This window comes from Cherax quadricarinatus, unplaced genomic scaffold, assembly GCF_038502225.1.
Source record: "Cherax quadricarinatus isolate ZL_2023a unplaced genomic scaffold, ASM3850222v1 Contig84, whole genome shotgun sequence".
NCBI lineage: Eukaryota > Metazoa > Arthropoda > Malacostraca > Decapoda > Parastacidae > Cherax > Cherax quadricarinatus.
Window position 1 is genome coordinate 50,408 of NW_027195110.1, and position 24,841 is coordinate 75,248.

A 24,841-nucleotide genomic window follows, 5' to 3' on the forward strand; every position below is an offset into this window, starting at 1 on the left:
CCAGAAATAGCGTCCTTCCTCCACAATTTGCACCAGTCAACTATAGTGATAATATAGCATTTATTGTGGTGGAGACGGAAAAAAAATAGAAAAGCTAGATACAGCGATTGATAAACAAGGGTGGAGGTCGACCGTTCGTCAATGTAGGAGTTGCCAGCAGTCACCGGCTCTTCAACACGCAAGTTATACTTTTGTATCAATCAAATCACATATTACTCGGGTAGATAATTTCCAGTAGATCCTTCATGTGTTAGCTCAAATCACCGACCAGTATGGTTTAAATAAGTGACCCACTGATCAGATCAGATCGACTGGTCTGAACCCTTGACTGGTCCAAACCCTTGACTGGTCCGAACCCTTGACTGGCTTCAAACGGTTTCGTTGGACAATAAAGCAGACTGTAAACGGATGGGGTTGTAGGCGCCCTTATAAACACAAACATTAAATATATACCAGGAACGTGCATGGTAAGCGGTCCAATATACAAAAACAGTTAGAAACAGAAATACAAATAGCTAGAGCTTCATTTAAGGAGGTTATTAATAGAATATTCAAGAGGTTGCTAGTAGAATTGCAGTAAATCAACCATTCAAATCATTATGAAGCTGTGTGTAGTCTGTGGTCAGTCAAACAAACGGGCTTCCACATGCATAAATTGTCATTTTTGTGGAAATTGGTGTCATGCCCCTTGTGCAGATATCCAAGAACTAGCTACAAGCAGTATTAAAACAGGGAAGTGTTTTTGGGTATGCCCAAATGAGATAAATCTGTGGACTAAAATCACAAGGGAATTAAATGAGGTCAACATCAAAGCTGCTTTCATAGAAAACCTGGAAGCTTTCTACAACAGATGGGAACATAAAAAGTCTGGGCTGAATGGTACTGCCCTTGATACTGGCCATGTAGTCTGAAACTGTATGACTGGAGATGATGTCCTGGTAGTCAGTAAATTTGGGGCTGATAGTGCTGTCCTGGGAGACAGTAATGGTGAAGCTGGAGGTGCTGTCCTGGGAGACAGTAATGGTGAAGCTGGAGGTGCTGTCCTGGGAGACAGTAATGGTGAAGCTGGAGATGCTGTCCTGGGAGACAGTAATGGTGAAGCTGGAGATGCTGTCCTGGGAGACAGTAATGGTGAAGCTGGAGATTTTGTCCAGGTAGTCGGGAATTATACGCAGGAAGGAATACATATAAATGACCTCATAGGGGACAGGAGCCATAGTAGGGAAACAAGTGTAGTCAAAGATAAGATAAAACCAATATTGCAAACTAGAAATACCGCAGGAAATAGCAAACAAGAGGACTCAACTAGCAATAGTGAGGATATATTACCAAAAACAACTGGTGGGAGCTCCATTGTTGGTGCTAGGGAGGATAGAAGTAAGACAGGGAAACATGCACCAACAGGGAATACAGTCACAGAAACCCAAGGCAAACGGAAACCAAGCCTGTGCACATACTATGCACTTGGTATCTGCTGGCATGGGAAATCTGGAAAAACAGATGGGACGTGCAACTATGACCACCCTAGAAAATGCCATGCCCATATGACAACAGGAAAATGTAAACTCCCTTTCTGTAAGCTCTTTCACCCTGAACTGTGTACCTCTTCAGTACAGGAAAGACTGTGCTATAACTTAAATTGCCAGGCATACCATCTAAAGGGGACAAAAAGATACAAAACATCCAGGCCATGGGAAAACCTGGGTAGCCACAGCCACTCAAGAGGGAGAGGTTTTTTAGTGCCAGGAAGGAAAAAAAATGGCAGGAAATGGCAGAAATCGTACACCAAATCCAGTCATTCCTGGAGTGGAACCACAGTCGATGGCCTCCACTCCAAACCAACAGATACAGATACTAATGCCGGAAAAAAAATCCCCCCCCCAGTACCAACAATACCACCAGTCCGATAACATTCTTCTTTGCAAATATACAGGGTCTAAAGCCAGCAACAAACAACAAAATACCTTTCATCCGTGGACTGCTTGCAGAGGCAAAGGCAATGTTCGTGGCTTTCACTGAGACCCACATAAAGGATCACTTGGACAACGAAATATGGATCCCAGGTTACAACCTATACAGATGTGAGAGTGAACAGGCAAAAGGGGGGGGAGGGTTGGCCTGTACATTGCAGAGTCACTTGTTTGCACAGAACTGCTAAATGCCTCAAATGATGTAGTGGAAGTTTTAGCAGTAAAGGTCGAGAACCAAAACCTAGTCATTGTGGTAGTCTACAAGCCTCCGGATGCAACATCCCAGCAATTCCAGGAACAGCTGTTAAAAATTGACCACTGTCTGCAAAATCTTCCAGCTCCTGCACCCAACATCTTGCTCCTGGGGGATTTCAACTTAAGGCACCTAAAATGGAGGAATATAGCAAATAATATTGTTGCAGTAATAACACCAGGAGGCAGCTCTGATGAAAACTCACACTCACGCGAGCTTTTAAATCTCTGCACAAAATTCAATTTAAACCAGCAAATAATAGAGCCTACTAGACTGGAGAATACACTAGACCTCATCTTCACTAACAATGATGATCTGATAAGAAATGTCACCATATCAAAAACAATATACTCAGATCACAACATAATTGAGGTTCAGTCATGTATGCGCGGAGCCCCAGACCGACATAATGAGATTAGTCACGAGGGAGCATTCACCAAATTCAACTTCAATAACAAAAACATAAAGTGGGACCAAGTAAACCAAGTCCTAACCGATATAAGCTGGGAAGTTATACTAAGCAACACAGACCCCAACTTATGCCTAGAACAGATTAACTCGGTGGCACTCGATGTATGCACAAGGCTTATTCCTCTAAGAAAAAGGAGGAGTAGATGTAAAACAGAAAGAGACAGGCGCTCCCTTTACAGGCGACGGAAAAGAATAACAGAGCGGCTAAAAGAGGTCAATATATCTGAAATGCGTAGAGAGACACTGGTCAGAGAAATAGCAAGCATCGAACTTAAGCTAAAAGAATCCTTTAGGAGTCAGGAATCGCGGGAAGAACTAAAAGCCATAAATGAAATCGAAAGAAACCCAAAGTATTTCTTCTCCTATGCCAAATCAAAATCGAGAACAATGTCCAGTATTGGGCCCCTACTTAAACAAGATGGGTCCTACACAGATGACAGCAAGGAAGTGAGTGAGCTACTCAAGTCCCAATATGACTCAGTTTTTAGCAAGCCGCTAACCAGACTGAGAGTCGAAGATCAAAATGAATTTTTTATGAGAGAGCCACAAAATTTGATTAACACAAGCCTATCCGATGTTATCCTGACGCCAAATGACTTCGAACAGGCGATAAATGACATGCCCATGCACTCTGCCCCAGGGCCAGACTCATGGAACTCTGTGTTCATCAAGAACTGCAAGAAGCCCCTATCACGAGCCTTTTCCATCCTATGGAGAGGGAGCATGGACACAGGGGTCGTCCCACAGTTACTAAAAACAACAGACATAGCCCCACTCCACAAAGGGGGCAGTAAAGCAACAGCAAAGAACTACAGACCAATAGCACTAACATCCCATATCATAAAAATCTTTGAAAGGGTCCTAAGAAGCAAGATCACCACCCATCTAGAAACCCATCAGTTACACAACCCAGGGCAACATGGGTTTAGAACAGGTCGCTCCTGTCTGTCTCAACTATTGGATCACTACGACAAGATCCTAAATGCACTAGAAGACAAAAAGAATGCAGATGTAATATATACAGACTTTGCAAAAGCCTTCGACAAGTGTGACCATGGCGTAATAGCGCACAAAATGCGTGCTAAAGGAATAACAGCAAAAGTCGGTCGATGGATCTATAATTTCCTCACTAACAGAACACAGAGAGTAGTCGTCAACAGAGTAAAGTCCGAGGCAGCTACGGTGAAAAGCTCTGTTCCACAAGGCACAATACTCGCTCCCATCTTGTTCCTCATCCTCATATCCGACATAGACAAGGATGTCAGCCAAAGCACCGTGTCTTCCTTTGCAGATGACACCCGAATCTGCATGACAGTGTCTTCCATTGCAGACACTGCAAAGCTCCAGGCAGACATCAACCAAATCTTTCAGTGGGCTGCAGAAAACAATATGAAGTTCAACGATGAGAAATTTCAATTACTCAGATATGGTAAACATGAGGAAATTAAATCTTCATCAGAGTACAAAACAAATTGTGGCCACAAAATAGAGCGAAACACCAACGTCAAAGACCTAGGAGTGATCATGTCGGAGGATCTCACCTTCAAGGACCATAACATTGTATCAATCGCATCTGCTAGAAAAATGACAGGATGGATAATGAGAACCTTCAAAACTAGGGAGGCCAAGCCCATGATGACACTCTTCAGGTCACTTGTTCTATCTAGGCTGGAATATTGCTGCACACTAACAGCACCTTTCAAGGCAGGTGAAATTGCCGACCTAGAAAATGTACAGAGAACTTTCACGGTGCGCATAACGGAGATAAAACACCTCAATTGTTGGGAGCGCTTAAGGTTCCTAAACCTGTATTCCCTGGAACGCAGGAGGGAGAGATACATGATTATATACACCTGGAAAATCCTAGAGGGACTAGTACCGAACTTGCACACGAAAATCACTCACTACGAAAGCAAAAGACTTGGCAGACGATGCACCATCCCCCCAATGAAAAGCAGGGGTGTCACTAGCACGTTAAGAGACCATACAATAAGTGTCAGGGGCCCGAGACTGTTCAACTGCCTCCCAGCACACATAAGGGGGATTACCAACAGACCCCTGGCAGTCTTCAAGCTGGCACTGGACAAGCACCTAAAGTCAGTTCCTGATCAGCCGGGCTGTGGCTCGTACGTTGGTTTGCGTGCAGCCAGCAGCAACAGCCTGGTTGATCAGGCTCTGATCCACCAGGAGGCCTGGTCACAGACCGGGCCGCGGGGGCGTTGACCCCCGGAACTCTCTCCAGGTAAACTCCAGGTAAACATGCTGTTCATGGCACCTGTTATTCCAATGGTGTCTGATCTTAGAAGAAAGCACCGGCATCTCAAAGACCTGTGCCTTGCCGCTCAAACTTGAGGCTGCCAGTTCTCCCTAGCTAATATATCCTAGTGTTTGCCTATGTTAAAGGCCTATTCCTACCTATGTTAAGGTCTTAGGTCTACATAATTAATATCTACAGTTGCCTCAACAATCCTAATAATAGTTACTAACAGTATAAATGACCTACACCTTCCTTGAAGGTTAAATCTATAAATTAAGATGTACCTTCCAACCACCTCCACTAACCCGGCTGTGTGCATTTGTTTTGGGTAGAGGACTTAGGATGGAATTTGTTCCCACAACTGTAGTGACACCGCTGTAGTGATCGTGATACTACTGTAGTGATGGTGACACCTCTGTACTGATGGTGACACCACTGCAGTGGTCACAGCACTGTACAGGTGGTGCACCTCTGTAGTGATGGTTATACCACTGTAGCAATGCTGACACTGCTGTAGTGATCAGAACACTGTACTCATGGTAGCACCTTTGTAGTGACATCATGTAGTGATGATGAGACCTGTACTGATAGTGATATTCCACTTCAGTGATGGTGAAACACCACTCTAATGATAGTGACACACCACTGCAGTGAATGTGACTTCAATGTATTGATGGTGGTATACAGCAGAAATAGTGACACAGTAGTGATGGTACAATGAACTAGAGTGTCAACACAACACCACAATCCACCACAGTCACCTCTGTGATGTCACTGTGGTTGACTGCTGCTCTCACCACATCTAGGCCACTTACCACCTTACCAAAGACACCAGACCACTTGAGACCACTTGTGTGGTCCCTGGTGATGATGCAGAACTGTGAACTCTTGTTACTGCACGGGTCATACCGTGACCACACAGCACCAGCACTGCCTGACTTCTGGTACCGGTGATCAAGCTGGTGAGGCAGCAGTGGTGCGCCTCCCTCACCATTATTATACTGGTAGTCTCCACCCCCCACAAACTCTCCTGGCTGACCCTTGTTCCATACCCACAACAGTTTAGTGTTGAGGTAAGAAGAGCCTGACTGCTTCTGTTGTCCAGTACACAGCAGTTTAGTGTTGAGGTAGGAGGCAGGTTGGTGCTGTCCAGTACACAACAATACAAACTGTCTGGCCATCATGGTGTCAGTATCCAGCTGGATGTGGAGTCTTCGTCTGGGTGATCCAGGCCAGGCCAGGTCAAGAAATACCAGAGTGGAGGACGTCTCCAGTGCCTCCATCACCTCCGTCACCTTCGCAAATAAACAAACATCATCACTAACTATAATGTTAACACTTTACCTCTTATAAATATTGAATTATAATTATCTTTTATTAAAATATTATTGCTTTGTTGTTATTATTATTATCATTGCCTATCATTGTTGCATTAAATTCTCTGTAGTTTATTAAAATAGTTTTCTTTTATTTTTATTATTAACTATTATAAATATAAAGAGATAATGATAACACTATGCAATACAATTTTTGTTCCTGGCAAGTAAGTGTTATTTTCCAACTTCTTTTATTGCAAAACAATAGAAAATCCCCATTATTCCTTTTAGACTTTGCTTTTATGGCTATAGGTTGAGTTTTTGACAAAAAAGGCTAAATTTCAATAGTTATTAGTTTTGGATGTAAAACAAAAACATAAATAAAATTTACATATATAAAATAAAATTTACATAAATTTTATTTTAAACTTTCTGAAACATATTTACAAAGTTAAAAATAAGCGATCGACACCATGCCCAGCCCTTCTAGGGCAGGGTAGGTGCCTGAGCCCGAGCTTACAGCTCACAAGACTGTCATTCCCATTTGCCCCCTTGGGGCGGGGATGGCAGACCAGAGAGGCCTAGCTTGTGGCTAGGCCTGGGGACAGTTGGTCCCAAAGATGAGGAGGTACTTGTGCCTCCTCCCATGGGAGACTTAGGTCTCAGACACTCCCTAGAGAGGGAGTCAAAGCCGGGCCACCACTTGGAAAAGGCCCGGGCCGGGAGAATACCGGCTAATCTTTAATAATAATAATAAAAATAAGCAATTTTTCTAGATTTGTGAGTATGCAACAAATCACTTTCCCGTTTAAGCCCCCAAATGTAGTATCCCATTATGTTTTCATTACAGGAGCCCTGATATCTCTGTTCAAAGTCCATTATATCTTGGTGGAAGTGCTCCCCTTGCTCCTATGAGTATGCTCCCATATTCTCCTTGAAATTGGCAAGATGAACATCAAGGATATGGACCTTAAGAGACATCCTACAGCCCATATAACTATAGCTTTTAATCAAGGTCTCAAGTTCCACATAATTGTCAGCCTTGTTGTTGCCCAGAAAGCCACGTGCTACAGCAACAAAAATCTCCCAAGCTTCCTTTTCCTTCTCTGTGAGCTTCTTTGCAAATTCTGAGCAATCCATAATTTTCCTGACTTGTGGTCCAGTGAAGATGCCAGCCTTCACCTTTGCCTCTGATAGCTTGGGAAAGAAGTCCCAAACTGTTTCATTAGCACTAGTTGGATGTGTGATGGGGGGAACAGAACCTTTTGAGGGCCCACACATGGTTTAAGTTTGATATTATGTCTTCCTACTAAGAACTTGATCCTTTGAGGCCAGTGCTTCCTCTGATAATGTGCTTCTCTGTCTCTACTATCCCAGTGACAGAAATAACAAGGGAACTTGGTAAACCTCCTTGGAGTCACATCAAAAATACTATTACAGTAGGACCCCGCTTTATGGCTTTCCACTAATACGATCATTTCAAATTATGACTAAAACTCTATACGGCTCCCCCCCTCCTGACTTTCTAATATGGTCATCGTGCCCCGCCCAGTTTGTTTACATTCTGTGTGAGATCTGTAAGCACTACATCTCTCCATTATGTCTGTAAACTCCAAAATTTCAAGTGTTTTTAAAAGTTATTTCATACTTTATATATACTCTGATAATTATACTTATATATACCTGTACCTAAATCAACTTACACACTGTGCTGATGTGCAGGTACACATTAAAATCAGTGTGTCTTATGTCTCGAGGTTCCATATTAGTAATGATGATAATCACCAAGTCTCATTAAATGTCATATATTACGTTAATATACATATTTTCATTAATCCATCTATGATATTTTTTTCAAAATTATATAATAAACACAATACATAACATATAAAGATGATAAATACACCTCACAGTAGAATAAACAAACAAATATGAGATGTGGTAGCCAGACGACTTGTATGAGTGACGCCATATTAGTAATGACAATAATAATGAAGATTGAGACACTTATGCAACATATGGGAATCTTTATTCAGGAAACGTTTCGCCACACAGTGGCTTCATCAGTCCAATACAAAGCAGAAGGTGTAAGGAGAGGAGGAGTTTGAGGTAATCAGTCCCTCAGCCTGGAGTCGATGTGTTCAGTCCATAATCTTGTAGAATGTACAGCATAGGGCCGTAGACGTGGCTTATATACTGTAGTCAGGTGAGGCGAAGCAGGAGGAGGCGGGATCATAGTGGTACCATCCACTAGTCGTGGTAGGACTTCGTCCAAAGGTTGGACAAGTGTTGAAGAATACTTCGTAACAAAATCCCATGATACTGCAGTGTCTGACAGTTGTGATGAATGGTTTGAAAAACCAACAAGTTGAAGATTGAGACACTTATGCAACATATGAGAATCTTTATTCAGGAAACGTTTCGCCACACAGTGGCTTCATCAGTCCAATACATCTTTTCCAATACCTCATTCCAAGTATCTACCTCCACAACCACGACCATCAAGGACATTACCAATAATAGACAGGACAAGCTTCCATCCTCTGCAGGGGTATACATAATCCCTTGTAATGACTGCAGCAAATTATACATGGGCGAAACATCAAGAGACCTCCAAACACGTATTTCAGAACACCAATACGCAAGCAGGTTTGACGATCCAAGGAATGCCTGTGTACAACACCGTAATTCATACAACCATTTAATAAACTACATAAACTCAAGACTTATCGACAGAGAAGACAACACTCAATACAGAAGAATCCTGGAATCATTGCTTATCTCTACATCCAACAACTTCAATCAGAACAATGGCTTCTATAACACAGCTGAACCACTTGCCAAGAAACTTCTTCATCGCTATCCCACCTAAGAGCATAGGAATGGAGGAACACTGCAGAAGGTCTGCTCACAAACTTATTCAATCTCCCTTCCAAGCTACCCAAGATTTTAGACTCTATAACCCCACTCGGTAGATCATCAGATGCAGCATTCTCCACCTGACCACAGCATTCTGAACCTGACTATAAATACTCACGTACCTTCCACCCCCAGCGTAGCAGACCACACTTCACGATGCACTTCTCGAACAGGGTAAAGATCAAACCAGAGAGTGGGACAGTCAATGACTCGTCCAAGCTAGCACTTGCAGCTGTCGTCAGTGGCAGCCTGCAAGTCAAGTTTAATGCGATTCTGTCACTCAGAGGCCTTCGTTCTCATCTGTACTGACGACACCGAGGCTGAAAAACTCATTACCACCAATGCTACAACCACTCTACGAGATCAGGGATTTATTGTCTTGACTTCCCCAGCTCTGAGGGCCAGGAGAACTGTGTTCCTCAAGAGACTCGACAGGCTCATCACTGCCCAGGATACCGAAGAAATCAATTCGTCCATTGAAGCACAGAACCCTTAGGCCAAGGTGGAATTCATTACCAAACTACCCAATGCCTCCTCCATGCTGAAGGTCACCTTCAGTGACGTCAACATGGCAGCCAGAGCTCTTGCTGAGGGACTGGCTATTCACTACTTCCACATCAATCCAGCCTTCATCGAAGCAGAAAAATTCCATCAAATTCCACAGGGTTCCAACTGTTACTCATACCTACATACCACCAAAGACTGCCCTGCCAAGAATAAGAAGTTCTGCTCCACCTGCGGCCAAGAAGGCCATGACTTCAAGACGTGCACTACTGACTCTCCACCTAAATGCTTGAACTGCAAGAATGATCACCATACTCTTGCTGCCAAGTGCCCAACCAGACGAGATATACTTAAGGAACAACTCCAACAACAACAAAAAAAAACCCACTGCACAAGCAACTACATATGCTGCTATTACCAAGCTTCAAGCAGATACTACCAAGATTCTTCAAGCCACACAAGCTGCATCTACCACTTCTTCGCCAGCTCTTGCTGGCGACTCCACCAAGATTCTTTACTGCATCATGTATGCTCATGTGCAGAATGTAGCTGAACCTGGTTCCTTCAACACCACCATCAACGAACTCTTCAAGCTTAACAATATGCCTGGTTTCACATTCCCTGCATCTCCACCTTCCACAGAGATCATAAAATCCACTGCAAATGTCTTCAACATTACCGCTGCTCCACCGCTACCACACCTTCCTCTCGACACAGAGATGGACCAATCAGAGACCACTGAGACGCCGACCGATTCCACCAATGAGAGTCCACCAGTACCTGCTTCCACCTCCGTCACAACGGACCAATCAGACGCCTCACCTCAAACGTCTCAGCCACCAGCCAAGAAGGTTAAAACACAAGAGCCTTGGGATTCATCCCTACGTACTACCGCCACTCCATCAAAAGAAGTCCATTGCTTGCCTGGTGTATACTTCTACACAACCAACCAGAATGAGAACGCAATGTACACTCCAGAAATTATTCAACGCCTCCACAACGGGACAGTCAAGTTCACCTGCGACTCAACTCGATCATTCACCACTGAATCCCTGATCAACCTACTCTCAAAAAGTCACCGCTTTGTGGCACTCGACTACACCACAAGGAAGAAATTCAGGACTCTCCAGAATGGAGCTGCTGAAGACGGTACCCTCATATAGCAGGACTGTCAATGATCAATCATCGTGAAGGCAAGTTTCCCCAGCACTTTGCTGCCTGCTAAAGCTGGGGTGTGGCTCCAAAAAGAACCCTGTAATTGCTGCCTCTGCCCTCCTATGCTGCTGAAGATGCTAAACGAGAAGATACTTCCCACTTGGGGAGTCACTGTGGCTAAAGCTCCCGCTTCACACACGGAGGGCCCGGGTTCGATTCCCGGCGGGTGGAAACATTTCGACATGTTTCCTAACACTATTGTCCTGTTCACCTAGCAGCGAATAGGTACCTGGGTGTTAGTCGACTGGTGTGAGTCGCATCCTGGGGGAGAAGATTGAGGACCCCAATGGAAATAAGTTAGACAGTCCTCGATGACGCACTGACTTTCTTGGGTTATCCTGGGTGGCTAACCCTCCGGGGTTAAAAATCCGAAAGAAATCTTATCTTATCTTATCTTACCCTCCAACCGGAGGGCCCCAAGAAACAATACAGAAGAAAGAAGAAGAAGAAGAACGACACCCCCTGCCCAGGAGGCCACCGCCGGGTCGCCATCTGGAGAAGACCCGGGCCGGAAGTACCGGCAAACCTACAACAACATCCCCAGGCAGATCTGTTTGTGACTTGAAAAAGCCCACTGTGTGGGCGAAACGTTGTCAATAAAGGATCACATTATACTGCATATGTGTTTATATTTCAAAATTTGCTGATGACACCAAAATAGGCCGTCCAGTTCATTCTAATGAGGACATTAAAGCACTCCAGGATGATCTGAATAAACTCATGCAGTGGTCGAAGAAGTGGCAGATGCAGTTTAATATACACAAATGCAAAGTTCTAAATGCTGGACAGGAAAATAGCCATGCCACATATAAACTAAATAATGTATATCTTAATATTATGGACTGTGAAAAGGATTTAGGAGTTCTGGTTAGTCGTAATCTAAAACCATGGAAACAGTGTATTAGTGTTTGCAATAAAGCTAACAGAATCCTTGGCTTCATAGCAAGAAGTATAACTAATAGAAGTCCAAGTCCTCAGGTTGTTCTTCAACTCTATATATTTTTGGTTAGGCCTCATTTGGATTATGCTGCACAGTTTTGGTCACCGTATTACAGAATGGATATAAATGCACTGGGAAACGTACAAAGGAAGATGACAAAGTTGATCCCATGTATCAGAAATCTTCCATATGAGGAAAGACTGAGGGCCCTGAATCAGACACTACCCTACCTTCCTCCTGACAAACATTAGTAAACCACCACTTGAATACAACAAAGTCTCATTTAGACTCCATGACGAGGCCTCAGTAAGGAAGTTCACAGCTGACCTAGAGACTGTTGATTGGCCTACAGAATTCTCCAAGGCCAATGGTATTGATGACTGGACAGACATCTTTCTTAACAAATTACTTAGACTATACAACAAACATTGTCCTATAAAAACAAAACAGATCACAAACAAACGGCTTGGTTGCCCATGGCTAACCAGCACCATACTGAAATCCATTGACAAGAAACACCAATATGAAAAGCAATATAGACAGGGCTTAATACACAAAGATACTCTTAAACACTATTCATCAGCTCTCACCAAAGTAATAAAAAAAGCCAAACAACTATACTACTCCAGTAGATTCACAGACACTAGAGGAGATATAAAAAAGACCTGGAAAACACTCTCTCAGATTCTAGGGACCCACAAACTGAGAGAAACCAAGAATATTGTCCTAACTAAACCTAATGAAACACCACTACATCCCACTGACACAGCTAACAAGATAAACGACTTCTTCTCAAACATAGGATCTAATCTCGCCAGTAAAATCCCACATACCAATGCCCATGCCGGGGACTACCTAGATGGAAATTTCCCTAATTCCTTCTATCTTGCACCAACTGAGCCCACGGAAGTCATTGAGATCATAAAGTCACTTAAAAATAACTCGGAGAATCTGTCTCATGTCCCACCATTACTGTACAAGCGAGCAGCCCATGTCCTTTCGCATGCTATTTCATTACTTTTTAACAAGTCAATAGAGACTAGCACCTTCCCGAAACTACTCAAGATGGCAAGGGTTACACCAATACATAAAGGTGGTGACCCTACAGACTTAAACAACTATAGGCCAATATCTAACTTACCATTGCTATCCAAAATCTTTGAGAAACTCGTGCACAGGAGACTGTATTCATTTATAACGGCTCAAAACATACTCAACCCCTGCCAGTTTGGATTCAGGAAAAATAAAAGCACTAATGATGCAATCATAAAAATGCTAGATCTGCTTCACACAGCATTGGAAAATAAGGAATATCCACTAGGAATTTTTATTGACCTAAGAAAAGCTTTTGACACAGTAAACCACGAAATCCTACTCCACAAACTTGACCACTACGGTATAAGAGGCCATGCGCTTGCTTATTTCAAATCTTACATTACTAATAGGTATCAGTACGTCACCATTAAAGACACAGCATCAGCAACACGGCCACTTGATACTGGAGTTCTGCAGGGAAGTGTCCTTGGTCCCCTGCTCTTCCTCATATACATCAATGACCTTCCAAACGTATCCCAACACCTGAAACCCATTCTCTTTGCTGATGACACGACTTATGTCATCTCTCACCCTAATCTTGCCACCCTCAACACCATTGTGAATGAGGAGCTGATTAAAATATCGACTTGGATGACAGCCAATAAACTTACGCTTAACACTGACAAAACTTACTATATTATGTTTGGTAGCAGAGCAGGAGATGCACAAATTAACATTAAGATTGACAACACTCTAATTACCAGAAATAATGGGGGAAAATTCCTAGGCTTATACCTTGACAACAACCTGAATTTCAGCACCCATATCCAGCATATAGCCAAAAAAGTATCCAAAACGGTTGGGATCCTCTCCAAGATATGATACTACGTGCCGCAAAATGCCCTTCTCACACTATACCACTCACTTATTTATCCATACCTCACCTATGCTATTTGTGCTTGGGGATCAACTGCAGCAACACACCTAAAGCCAATAATAACCCAACAAAAAGCTGCAGTAAGAATAATCACTAAATCCCATCCCTGGCAGCACACCCCCCACTCTTCAAAGATCTAAACTTACTCCCAGTTCAGTACATCCACACTTACTACTGTGCAATCTATATCTACAGGGCCTTAAACTCTAATATCAACCTTGACCTAAAATGCTTTCTTGATAGTTGTGACAGAACCCACAGGCCTAACACCAGAAACAAACATCTCTACGACATTCCCCGTGTCCGACCAAACCTTTACAAAAATTCAATGTATGTCAAAGGCCCTAAAATCTGGAATACCCTACCTGAGAATTCTAGAACTGCAGACACATTCATCACCTTCAAAACTACCATTAGAAAACATCTTATCTCTCTGATACACCCCGTCAACTAACTACACGAATACCACCTGGTGGTTCACACTTACACTCACTCACTCATTTGACCATAAACAGAAATATTAATCTCAGTCTTAAAATAATGAATCCTGTGATACTCCAATACTGAAACTATGTACTGTGCCAAAACAAAGCATTCACATTGCTAAACTCACAAACTAGTATTTAGTCACTTAGCCATAATACCAACTTACCTCATAATTTGTAATATTTTACAATTAAGAATAAAACTAAGTATGCCCGAAATGCCTAGCCATGCTAAGCGTTCTAGTGGTACACTCTGTAATCACAATTTTACTACATGTAAACCAAACAATAACCAAATTTCTGCAAACTCAGCATTGTAATCCTTATAGAGAATAAACTTTGAATTGAATTGAATTGAATTGAATCTGCACTCTCTAGAAAGGCATAGAATTAGAGGGGATATGACTGAGGTGTATAAATGGAAAACAGGAATTAATAAAAGGGATGCAAATAGCGTGATAAAAATATCTAACATAGAGAGAACTCGCAGCAATGGCTTTAAATTTGAAAAAATCAGATTCAGGAAGGATATAGGAAAGCACTGGCTGAGTGGAACAAACTCCCGAGTACAGTTATTGAGGCTAAAACGTTGTGTAGTTTTAAAAATAAGTTGGATTAATACATGAGTGGGTGTGGGTAGGTTTGAGTTGGACCTGACCAGCTACTAGGTCAGACGTTGGGCTCCTCCCTTAAGTGACGTGTCTGACCTCACTAGGTCAAGGCATTGGCTTAGGTTGGTGGGGAGAATTGGAGCTGCCTCACATAGACCAGTAGGCCTGTTGCAGTGTTCCTTATTTATGTTCTTATGAGGGCAAATATTCTATTAGTGGGATGGATCTGTGAAGGACCTGCCTAGTATGGGCCAACAGACCTGTTGCAGTGTTCCCCCTTTCTTATGTTCTTATAAATATGAGATGTGGTAGCCAGACAAATTGTGCAAGTGATGGCAAGAATAACATTTTCTCTAATCTAACATAAATGTGTTACTGGGGGTAACTGTAGAAAATTATTCCTTTCGTATGTAAGTTTATTCAGGTATACACAAATACAGTTACATAGATTATCATACATAGCAGCATATGTGTAAAGTACCAAGGATAACCCAAAAAAGTCAGAGTGACTTATTTCCATTGCCTTCACTCAGAGCGTCATTTCTTCTAAAAAATGGTGTTACATGAGAATGGGAGTGCTCTTATTTATTTATTCTATCGTATAAATATAGAAACAACTCGTATACAATGTAACTTGTACACAAACCAAACGTGTACACCTGGTTTTTACAAAACTAGTGTTCGCCTGGTTTGTTTACATAACTCTGCGCCTGTCCTCCCTCATGTATTCATTCTCTCTCTCTCATTTATTCATTTTATCTCGTTTACTCACTCCTGACCCTACATTAAGACTACAAATATTTTAAGGTAAGTAATGAGTGAACTGTATATGCATTTTATTGCTCTGGGACGCTTAAATGTCATAGAATATTATGTGTGGGTGGAATGGCCTGGTATGGTAGCCTGGTTGGCTACCATACATACCACCCTTGATTTCTTACAATAAATACTACTCATCTCACCCTAGAATAAGACTACAAATGTTTTAAAGTAATTAATGAGTGAACTGTATATGCATTTTATCGCTCTGGGGTACTTAAATGTCATAGAATATTGTGTAGGTGGGATGGCCTGGCATGGTAAACTGGCTGGCTACCATACATACCACACCTGATTTTTTACAATAAATACTACTTGTCTCACCTTAAATAAAGACTACAAATATTTTAAGGTAAGTAATGAGTGTACTATATGTGTATTTTATTTTTTTATTGTTTTTAATGCCTAATTATATTGCTAACTTAATACATGTTAGTGTAAACTTGTTATCTAGCATTTGTATGAATTTATAAGTGGAAAAGAGGGTGTTCCACTTTACGGCGGTAGCCTGGAACCTAGCCTGCCATATAAGTGGGGCCCTACTGTATTTTGAAGTCTCCAATAACTTCCCAGCCATACTTTTTATAATTCAAAGCTTCCAGTAGAAGTTTGACACTGTTGTAGTCCTCCTTAAGATGGACTGAATGAGCCAAGGGAAGAGATAGATACTTGCAGAACTATAACTTTTAGGCATCTGAAGGAGCTTTCAGTGAAGAGTCTCCACTCGTCTGGATTACATGTAATTCCAATTGCATCAAACTGGCCTGATACATCATTACAGCAGCACAACTTGTCTTTATAAGTGAAGAAGCTTGAGAAATATTGGTGACATTTTCTTTTGGCTTGCCACTTGCACGTTTTCATCCACCGAGTCCTACTCCTTGAGCCTTGAAATCAAAAGTTCAGTATTTGACTTTGTCAAACCAAGATCTCTGATAAGGTCATTCAGGTATGTTTTGTTTGGATAGTAAGGATTCCTCCCAACAGTTACAGCTGTGAGATCATAGTCTTGTTTACTGCATTCTTCATTTTCCGATTTGCTGCTTTCTTCTTCTGACGATTGACTTCATTCTGAAGGTGTAGGTACAGGAAGATCTGCACTGTGAAAGTGCTTTCTCTAATTTCTTGACGTGCTTGACCAGGTATGGATTCCAAACTGGTGCTGCATACTCTAGTATGGGCCTGACGTAAATGATGTACAGAGTCTTGAACGATTTCTTACCGAGGTATTGGAAGGCTATCCTTAGGTTTGCCAGACGCCCATACACTGCAGCAGTTATCTGATTGATGTGCGCCTCAGATGTGCTCGGTGTTATACTCACACCAAGATCTTTTTCCTTGAGTAAGGTTTGCAGTCTTTGGCCACCTAGACAATACTGTGTCTGCAGTCTTCTTTGTCCTTCATCGATCTTCATGACTTTGCACTTGGCAGGATTAAATTCAAGGAGCCAGTTGCTGGACCAGGCTAGTAGCCTGTCCAGGTCTCTTTGTCCTGCCTGATCCTCGACCGATTTAATTCTCCTCATTAACTTCACATCATCTGCAAACAAGGACACTTCTGAGTCTATCCCTTCCATTATGTCATTCACATATACCAAAAACAGCACCCACAGGCACCCACTCAGACACCTCATCACATGCCATGACTCGTTGGTGCCTCCCTGTCAGGTATTCTCCGATCCATTGCAGTGCCTTTCCTGTTATGTGTGCCTGATCTTCTAGCTTCTGCACTAATCTCTTGTGAAGAACTGTGTTAAAGGCCTTGTTGCAGACCAAGAAAATGCAGTCTATCCACCTCTCTTTCTATCTTACTTCTGTCACCTTGTCATAAAACTCCAGTAGGTGACACTGGATTTTCCTTCCCTGAAGCCATACTGGTTGTTGATTATACAATTGTTTCTTTCCAGGTGCTCCACCATTCTCCTCCTGATGATCTCCATGACTTTGCATACTATACACATTAGTGACACAGGTCTGTAGTATGTCTCCCTTTTTAAAAATTGGGACTACATTTGCCATCTTCCATACCTCAGGGAGTTGCCCAGTTTCAATGGATGTATTGAAGATCTTTGTTAGTGGCACACACAGCATCTCTGCTCTCTCTCTAAGGACCCATGGAGAGATGTCTGGTCCCACTGCCTTTGAGGTATCAAATTCGCATAGCAGCTTCTTCACCTCGCCCTCGGTTATGTGTACCTCATCCAGCACTTGTTGGTGTACCTCCCTGTTCTGATTTCCTGGAGTCCTGCCGGTTTCCACTGTAAATACTTCTTTAAATTTCATGTTGAGCACCTCACATACCTCTTGGTCATTTCTTGTCAATTCCCCATCATCCTTCCTCAGTCTGATTACCTGGTCCTTGGCTGTTGTTTTCCTCCTGATGTGGCTATGCAACAGCTTCGGGTCAGACTTTACTTTTGATACTATGCCATTTTCATACTGTTGCTGAGTCTTCTTATCTATGCATATTTGTTTGTGGCTCTTCAGCTGATCTCTTTATTTTCCTGGGTCCTTTGTCTTCTGTACCTTTTCCATTCTCTAGTACACCTAGTTTTTGCCTCCCTACACCTTTGGGTGAACCAAGTACTTGATCTGGTTTTCCCACTGTTTCTGTTTCCCTTGGGAACAAACCTCTCCTCTGCCTCCTTGCATTTTGTTGTCGCATAGTCCATCATTTCTTTTACTGGTTTTCCTGCCAGTTCTCTCTCCCACTGAATGTCTTGCAGGAAGTTCCTTATGCCTGTGTAGTGTCCCCTTTTGTAGTTTGGTTTTCCCATCCTATTCCTGCTACTCTCTCCACTTGTAGCTCAGATGCTTATACATTAGTGTGAAGAGTGTTTGTATAGGTGGGTAGGTGCTCTTAAAGGAGAGTGTGGCGAGTGTGGGTGTAGGTGGCTAGGTGTTGTTACAGTAGTGTGTAGTGTGTGTTGATGAATGTGGGTAGGTGCTGGTGCAGGAGTGAGCTGAAAGTGTGGGTGTAGGTGGGTAGGTGCTGTTAAAGAAATGTGGAGAGTGTGTGGATGTAGGTGGGTAGATGCTGGTACAGCACTGAGTGAAGAGTGAGGGTGTTGGTGGATAATTGTTAGTGAAGTAGTCTGTGGAGAGTATTTATGTAGGTGGGCAGATGCTGGTACAGTAGTGTGTAGGTGTAAGTGGATAGGTGCTGGTACAGTAGTGTGGCGAGAGTGTGGGTGTTGGTGGGTAGGTGTTGGTTCTGTAGTGTGTGGAGAGTGTGGGTATTGGTGTGTAGATGCAGGTGTAGTAGTGTGTGGAGAGTGTGGGTGTAGGTGGATAGTTGCTGGTGCAATAGTGACTGGAGAGTGTGGATGTTTGCGTGTAGGTGCTGCTACATTAGTGTCTGTAGAATTAGGTGTATGTGAGTAGGAGGTGGTACAATAGTTTGTGGGTGTAGGTGTGAAGGTGCTGGTTCAGTTGTGTGTGGAGATTATCGGTGTTGGTGGGTAGGTGTTGGTACAGTAGTGTGTGTAGGATTTTTTTTTTTATTTAATACAGTACAGTACATGAAATAAATAAAAGAATATGATATCAGTTCTTTCACAGAAATTCATAATTCCCTTGTTAGAATACATTGGAAATTCAACTGTGTACGTACACAAACTGTTCCCCTCCCCAATGTTATTATATCCCTAGCCTAAGTTATACAATGGAACACAAGATTTCACATATATCTACAAAATTCATACCATGTACATTATCAGATTATGTGCAAAGAACCCTCAGACCTACCATATGCATTAGTGCCTCACTTTTCATGTTATTTATGTTTTCCAAACGCTCATTGTAGATAAACAGGCACATATATAACAAGATATCAATCACAACTTTAAGTAATGATTCCACCAACCAATTTACTGTCTCTCAACAATGATACATCTTAACAGCACAGCGCTGTCCATAATTACGTTACCAACTCACCCACGCCTGTAAGTGAATAAAAAAGAATCCAAAACCAAACACAGTACCACTCAGTATGCCTGTACTCCTGCCTGCTTATACGAAAAAAAACCCTTGTCGACCTGTAAAATGTACACAATACGAGTCTCACAATTATGACACTGATATATTATATACATACTAAAGTATGCATACACATGTGATTACAAGATTAAAAGTGTATGTACTCATTTACCTTACATCCAACACAGCTCCATTCACAACTCACGCTGATACACTTAGCATTCAATCTAAGCATTCATTGTGTAACATAGACAGATCCGTGCTCACTCTAACTACCCCGTTGGGTTTAAGTGTGCACCATCTTATGTCGATCATTCACAATTGGCACTCTTTACATATGCAAATTAGAAAACACTTGAGAAAACATTACCTACATGACACTAATATGAAACTACAAATACATATTTGAAACATTCACCTTAACAGGTACTACACTTGCCATATATGATAAGCTATTGTCACGCTCAGACATTTGAAATATACAAATCCAAAAAAATAAAAAATAAAATTTTAAAGGTCAGGTCATATATTATCCTAGTTACACACACACACACACACACACACAAAAAAAATATTACCAATGAAGCACCTTGTAAGTATTATATGATTAATACACCATACCCTGTCACCCATTTCCTGGGTCTGATCATACATGCCCTCACATATTTGTAATGCTTGCGCATACATCAAAGTATATTCCCGCATAACAATGCACATATTACTTACACTCACACATCTGCATATGTATGTCAATATTTGTGTCCATCACTATCCTTATTATACCAAAGTATAACACAATATAATACAATGATGACTTGTAGTAAGCATTGAACTATTCTTCACCTCACACACTCTTCCTTCATACTATCCTATATTCATGCATACTCCACATTTACTTACCCAATCACCACCACACACCACTGAAAGGGAAGCTAGCCCATTACATCCCATTAACCTACAAATTTCATAAGTCACGCAGCCAAAAATCCTGGTAACTCTCCGTAAACTCTGTGTTCCATCCCCTTCCCCTATTGCGACACTTAGTTCTGTAAAAAGTAGCTGCTAGCACTTCAATCCTTTCACCCTCACCTACTTCTCTCATTGCCCATGAAGTGTACACAAAATCAGTCACTATATATGCCACCGTATTTTTAACCTGCACACCCACCCCATTAATGTCTAAACTTAACACACTAACACCTGCAACCCCCCCATAAAACGAATAACCCACCCTAACCATTCCCTGACCCTCCCTATGCATTCACAAAAATACACTACGTGAAAAATGGATTCCAATTCACCACACACTCGACATTCCCCTCCTTCCCGGAGCTTGTGATTGAATACATCACCTCGCGTACCCCCAGCCTGATGTGAAACTTCCGGAGACATTCCCATATGTCGCGCCAGGCATACATCGGGTATGCTCCTTCCACAGCCGCTACCTCCACCCCCCCCCCCCACTCTCTCGATTACACGCAGCTTAATTCTATCTGGATCTCTTGCCACCATCAAAATTCACAACATCGCCTCCCCTACTTGTAAATCCTTCCCAGTCCACCACCACTTTATGTCCCCGTGAACTTTCTCAATCCTTCCCCCATTTTCCCCACCCTCTCGTAGAAAACTCTGTTTCACATAAATACTCATGATTCTTTGTTCCAGCGGTATGAGCCCCAGCCCACCATGGCCAATCGGCAGAGTGATTACCCCTCTGCTTAACCATTCACAGCCTGATCCCCAAATAAAACGAAAAACCCTACGCAACAATTTCATAACCTCTAGATGCAATAATGGATACATGGCCACCACATGCCATAATTTACTATATAAAAGCACGTTTGTCATGATTACTCGTTGATGCAACGTTAGATGTGCAGACCTCGAACCTCCAATTCGTTTTAATACACTACAACCTGCACTGAGTTCACCTCACGCGCCATCATTAGCTCACGAGCATACACAATCCCGCATATTTTAAGTTGGTCGGCCACATCCCACCTACCCCTCATACTCCCATTCATTTGATCCCAATTTCCCACTGCCATGAACTTAGTCTTCTTGGCATTAATTCTCATTCCAGTTGCTTCACAAAAATATTTATGATTCCCTCCATCTGCAGTAAGTCAACATCATCTCCTACCAAGACTGTAGTATCATCAACATAACCCACAATGCCAGTCCACCCATCTCTCTCATAACCCCCAATCCCCCCCCCCAAAAAAACTAGCCCACACCGCCCTATAAAAAGGATTCTGAAAACACAAACAATAATTGTGATATGGGACAGCCTTGCCTCAGTCCCCGACCCATCTGAACCGGCTCACCTAACCGACCATTGAACTGCACACGCATAAACGCCCCCTTATATAAAGTCTGAGCCCAAGTGATGATCTCATCCCCAAAACCCTGCCAATGCATGAACTGCCATAATGCACTTCTTTGAACACTATCATATGCAGTGGCCCAATCTAAAGCGAAGATCTCCCCCCCTCCCGCCATCTGTCTCCTTTCTATGAATCCTTGAATCATCCCATGCCCATCGAACATGGGCCTGCCTGGTATCCCATATTGTCCCCTATCGATAACTTTTTCTATTACCTTTTTCAGTCTATTCCCCAATAGCCTCACAAACAACTTGGAATCACCATGCATAAGCGAAATGGCTCTATACACCATAATCGTTGATCGATCCCCTTTTGGCACCAAAACCACCACTGCCGTCTGTTGTAATTCTCCCATAACCCCGTCAATCTTTAAGATGTTAAATAACCAAACTAAAAACACCCTTATCACATCCCAATTCATCACATAAATCATTCAGCAGCCCATCAATACCAGGAGCTTTTCCTAAGCTCGCCCCTGCCAGAGCCTGCCATATCTCACACTGTAATAGGCCATTCCAATGCTTCTCTGTCTTGCATACTAAGCCTACACTGCATATTGTTACCGAATTCCCATATTGCCATATTACTTATCCCAAAGCTAGACATGTAATTCCTTAACCAAGCATCAATTTACCCGCTCATGCACTCTGTCGTCACCAACACTTGACCTTCTCTCCTTGCATGCACTGTTATCCCCATCAACTCCGTGGCTGCCCTCCTCTGCTGCTGTTCCCTTAACACACACGCCGAAGGCTGATCCCCGTAGAGAACCTCCTCCAAACCTCCGACCACATGTGCACCATCAATTGATTATGCAAACCCTTCATACGTTGCTTTAAATCCTCAATTTCCTTCACAGGGTATCATGCACCATCACCCACATAATAATAGTGTAACTGTCCTTCATAATACCCCTGAAGCCCATACAACAGTTGAAACTTTCCCACCCACGCCAAACATAATAATCCTGGATACGTTTCTTAGCCACCATATCCCACCACCTAACCAATTCACCATCCCCAGGAGCCCCCGCTAACAAACCCTCCCCAAAAGACTCAAAAGATTTTCTGTTCTCCTCCCCTTTTAACAATTTAACATTCAATTTCCAATAACTACGACCCCTCTTAGGTAAACCCTCCCACCCTACGTCCACGAGAACCCCTCTATGATCAGAAAACATCTATGACACGCACACTATTAACTACGACGGTGCGCGGCACATACACTCTATCAAGTCGCACCGCATATCCACGACATACAAAGGTATGCTCAACCTCTTCCCCCCCACCACGTCCATTAATCTCACCCCTGCCAATTTGGATTCAGGAAAAATAAAAGCACTAATGATGCAGTCATAAAAATGCTAGATCTGCTTTACACAGCATTGGAAAATAAGGAATATCCACTAGGAATTTTTATTGACCTAAGAAAAGCTTTTGACACAGTAGACCACGACATCCTACTCCACAAACTTGACCATTACGGTATAAGAGGCCATGCGCTTGCTTATTTCAAATCTTACCTTACTAAAAGGTATCAGTATGTCACCATTAAAGACACAGCATCAACAACACGGCCACTTGATACTGGAGTTCCGCAGGGAAGTGTCCTTGGTCCCCTGCTCTTCCTCATATACATCAATGATCTTCCAAACGTATCCCAACACCTAAAACCCATTCTCTTTGCTGACGACACGACTTATGTCATCTCTCACCCTAATCTTGCCACCCTCAACACCATTGTTAACGAGGAGCTGATCAAAATGTCGACTTGGATGACAGCCAATAAACTTACGCTTAACACTGCCAAAACCTACTATATTATGTTTGGTAGCAGAGCAGGAGATGCACAAATTAACATTAAGATCGACAACACTCTAATTACCAGACATAATGAGGGCAAATTCCTAGGCCTATACCTTGACAACAACCTGAATTTCAGCACCCATATCCAACACATAACCAAAAAAGTATCCAAAACGGTTGGGATCCTCTCCAAGAAACGATACTACGTGCCGCAAACTGCCCTTATCACACTATACCATTCACTTATATATCCATACCTCACCTATGCTATTTGTGCTTGGGGATCAACTGCAGCAACACACCTAAAGCCAATAATAAACCAACAAAAAGCTGCAGTAAGAATAATCACTAAATCCCATCCCTGGCAACACACCCCCCCACTCTTCATAGATCTAAACTTACTCCCTGTTCAGTACATCCACACTTACTACTGTGAAATCTACATCTACAGGACCTTAAACTCCAATATCAACCTTGACCTAAAATGCTTTCTTGATAGTTGTGACAGAACCCACAGGCATAACACCAGACACAAACATCTCTATGACATTCCCCGTGTCCGACTAAACCTTTACAAAAATTCAATGTATGTCAAAGGCCCTAAAATCTGGAACACCCTACCTGAGAACTCTAGAACTGCAGACAAATTCATCACCTTCAAAACTACCATTAGAAAACATCTTATCTCCCTGATACACCCCATCAACTAACTACACGAATACCACCTGGTGGTTCACACTTACACTCACTCACCCATTTGACCATAAACAGAAATATTAATCTCAATCTTAAAATAATGAATCCTATGATACTCCAATACTGAAACTATGTACTGTGCCAAAACAAAAGCATTCACATTGCTAAACTCACAAACTAGTATTTAGTCACTTAGCCATAATACCAACTTACCTCATAATTTGTAATATTTTAAAATAAAGA

General features: G+C 42.4%; 1 protein-coding gene across 1 annotated transcript in view; it reads right to left on the reverse strand.

The window, feature by feature from the left end:
• Positions 1 to 5,528: 5,528 nt before the first annotated feature.
• LOC128700925 (uncharacterized) overlaps positions 5,529 to 24,841 on the reverse strand; it is a 254,943-nt gene continuing 235,630 nt past the window's right edge. Inside the window, exon 6 of the mRNA XM_053794400.2 lies at positions 5,529 to 6,246. Coding sequence (XP_053650375.2) covers positions 5,674 to 6,246 — 573 coding nt within the window. The 3' untranslated portion in view covers positions 5,529 to 5,673. The remainder of the gene's footprint in view (positions 6,247 to 24,841) is intronic.